Genomic DNA, 2,551 nt, shown 5'->3' with positions numbered 1-2,551 from the left:
GCTTGTATACCTACATGGTCCTTATTCAGCCATGTGGACCACATGGAGCTTTATGGATATTGGGTTGCAACCGATGAAAGATGGTTGCACGAGATATATATATATATAACCGGTTTGGATGGCGGTCCAACAATCAACAATAGAATAGTTGTTTAGTCATCTTTATCTATTTTCGCCTCACCTGTTGTGGCATATCATTTTGTTCTTTCTTTGAGGTCCGTAAGACTCTTTGAGACCTTGTTTTGAACTTGGACGTTTAATCATATGGCTGTGTGCATCAAGAGATGCAGAGGCCGGCCAGGGGTATTCCTCCTTTTTGAAAGAAAAAAAAAATCTGAGCTACGAACACACAAGTTATCTCCTAGCAAAGAAGAAAAAACGCAAGTCATCTCAGCTTCACCAATATACTCTAACAATAACAAACTAAATGCGCAGTACAGATGTTAAAAGAAATTGAGTGCACAGTGCCAACACCCAACAAAGTTGAAGTTCTGGCTTTAGCTAAATGTTCAAAGATGAAAGATGTGGTTCAATAATGCACATCACCTGACCACAATATCCCAAAGCCGTTGCCAATTGTGGTCAAAGGAAAATACTGAAGAAAAAAAGTTTTGATCCCGAACCTCGCGGCATGTATATGCTACTGTACTGTGGTGTCAACTGGACCGAGTAGAAATGACAATCTGAAAGATACAGAAACGACTGACACGGGCATAAGATCAACACGCTCATTTGCAGCGGTGTAGCACGCGAGATGAGCAACACAACATTTATCTTCTCACTTCATCAGCAAAACTACGAACCCTACCAGCGAAACAATCATCCAGCTGAATGGCTGGACCGAAGGAGCCCAGTTGGAGCCCGGGGGAGCAGGGGAGTAGTCGCCGGAGTCGGTGCTGGTGCTGAGCACGACGACCACCCAGTCCCCCTCGTTGGCGATCCCGACGCCGGAGTACTTGGTGTCGTTGAGGAACCGGTTGTACTGGGACTTGGTGTAGTTGGTCAGCACAACGTCGGCCACGAGTCCGGGCACGCATGCCGGCATCACCTGCCCGTCCTCGGTCACCGACGCGTTGAGGTGGCAGCGGTTGAGGAACTGGGGGTAGTCGGGGAACTGCGGCTCGGTGCCGGGGACGGTGTTGGCTCCGGTGGTGTTGGTGCACTCCTGGCCCTTGAACTTCTTCGCTAGCTGCTCGGCCAGGCAGTCGGCATTGCTGTTCTCGGTGAGCGCCGGGACCTTGAGTGAAGCTCTGTAGCTGTTGATCCCCTTGAGGAGCTGGTTGTCCTCCCCTGAAAACAGTAACCAGTATTAAGGAAGCAGTTTAATTACACGGTGACTTTTTTTCCCGATAAAGGGCGTTTTATTAGCTCGTAATGAAGCATTGAGGGGATACAAACACAATGAGCACACAATCGGCCTCTGCACGACTAGGATGTGCACATCAAACATGAACGCGCCCACACAAAGGATCGCGCAGGCAACAAGGTGATAGGCTGCAGCATCAAAACAATGGGTGCAGAGTTCTCTTCATTTTGTGGCTAAAGCAACTATTTTGTGAGTGAGTACCCAGATCTCTACGAAGCAAAAGCACTCCCAAGTTTTTTTATTGCTGAATAAATCTTCCAGTATAAGTTACTACGGAGTAGATCATAGTACTACCTCTGTACCAAAATGTAGGGCGTTTTTTTGGTTTTGCACGGGGCATAAAAAACGGCTTACACATTTTGTTACGGAGGGAGTACCAATTAAGCGTTGTGTTCACCAACTCAAACAGCGAGCCGTTCATTTGTGGCCACGACCGTGCCCTGCAACAGAACATGAGCACCAGCAACCGAACACGAGCACCAGTAACCAGCTGGAGCGAACAGAAGAACACTGCAATTGCTCACCAACGAGACCTGACCATCAGATCATGCATGCTGAATCTTATCTGTGCTGCAACAATTTGACTAATTATCGTGTCTAAATGGAAGCTAAAACAGAGTAAGAGATCTTGGAAGACCCGATCTCAGACGATAGGCAACGGTAGGCAACCCACTAGAACCGCTTAGTGACATCCAAGAACTCGGCACATCGGTAGGCAACGGCAAGCTAAGTAGAATTCAGGAATTAGGATGCTATGTACCACTGAAAATGAAATTCAGACGAACATCCTCGCATGGAGCAGGTTCCTAGTCCATACGCCTACACTATGCCCATCCTCCTAAGCGGTTAGATTACAAGAACCACCGCGCGGATCAGATCCGGCCGAAGAGCTGAACCGAATCACAAATGCAGCAGCGAGCGAAAGAAAAGAAGAGCAGCGGCTGCTCTTACCGTCAGATCTGGCGGGGTGCAGGAGGGAGGAGGCGACGGCCAGGAAGCAGAAGAGGGCGGCCCTGGAACTGGAATCCATTTGCCCCGACAATCCACCGAGCTCCACCGCTGCGCGCACCCTCCGACGGGTAGGGTAGCAGGTATATAGGGGGGAGTGAGGAGGAAGGAAGGAAGGAGGCGAGCTGCTGCTGTCTGCGGCCAACCACTGCCACTGCACTTGCTTACTCCTCTGTC

General features: G+C 49.4%; 1 protein-coding gene across 1 annotated transcript; it reads right to left on the bottom strand.

Moving 5' to 3' along the window:
* Positions 1-480: 480 nt before the first annotated feature.
* Positions 481-2,551, bottom strand: LOC125535995 (uncharacterized GPI-anchored protein At3g06035-like). The gene is made up of 2 exons (XM_048699079.1): positions 2,318-2,551; positions 481-1,290 (listed from the first exon to the last, which is right to left on the bottom strand). The coding sequence occupies exons 1-2, from the start codon at positions 2,394-2,396 to the stop codon at positions 779-781; spliced, it is 591 nt and encodes a 196-aa protein (XP_048555036.1). The 5' UTR covers positions 2,397-2,551; the 3' UTR covers positions 481-778.

This window comes from Triticum urartu, chromosome 2, assembly GCF_003073215.2.
Source record: "Triticum urartu cultivar G1812 chromosome 2, Tu2.1, whole genome shotgun sequence".
Taxonomy (NCBI): Eukaryota; Viridiplantae; Streptophyta; class Magnoliopsida; order Poales; family Poaceae; genus Triticum; species Triticum urartu.
The sequence above is the reverse complement of the archived record's forward strand: the minus strand, read 5'-3'. Positions and strand labels throughout refer to the sequence as shown.

What these genes read in the sequence shown, in the direction of transcription:
- LOC125535995 (XM_048699079.1), bottom strand. Translation starts at nt 2,396, where the DNA reads ATGGATTCCAGTTCCAGGGCCGCCCTCTTCTGCTTCCTGGCCGTCGCC. An exon ending in GCACCCCGCCAGATCTGACG is followed by an intron (nt 1,291 to 2,317) that starts GTAAGAGCAGCC and finishes TACTGTTTTCAG; the next exon opens with GGGAGGACAACCAGCTCCTC.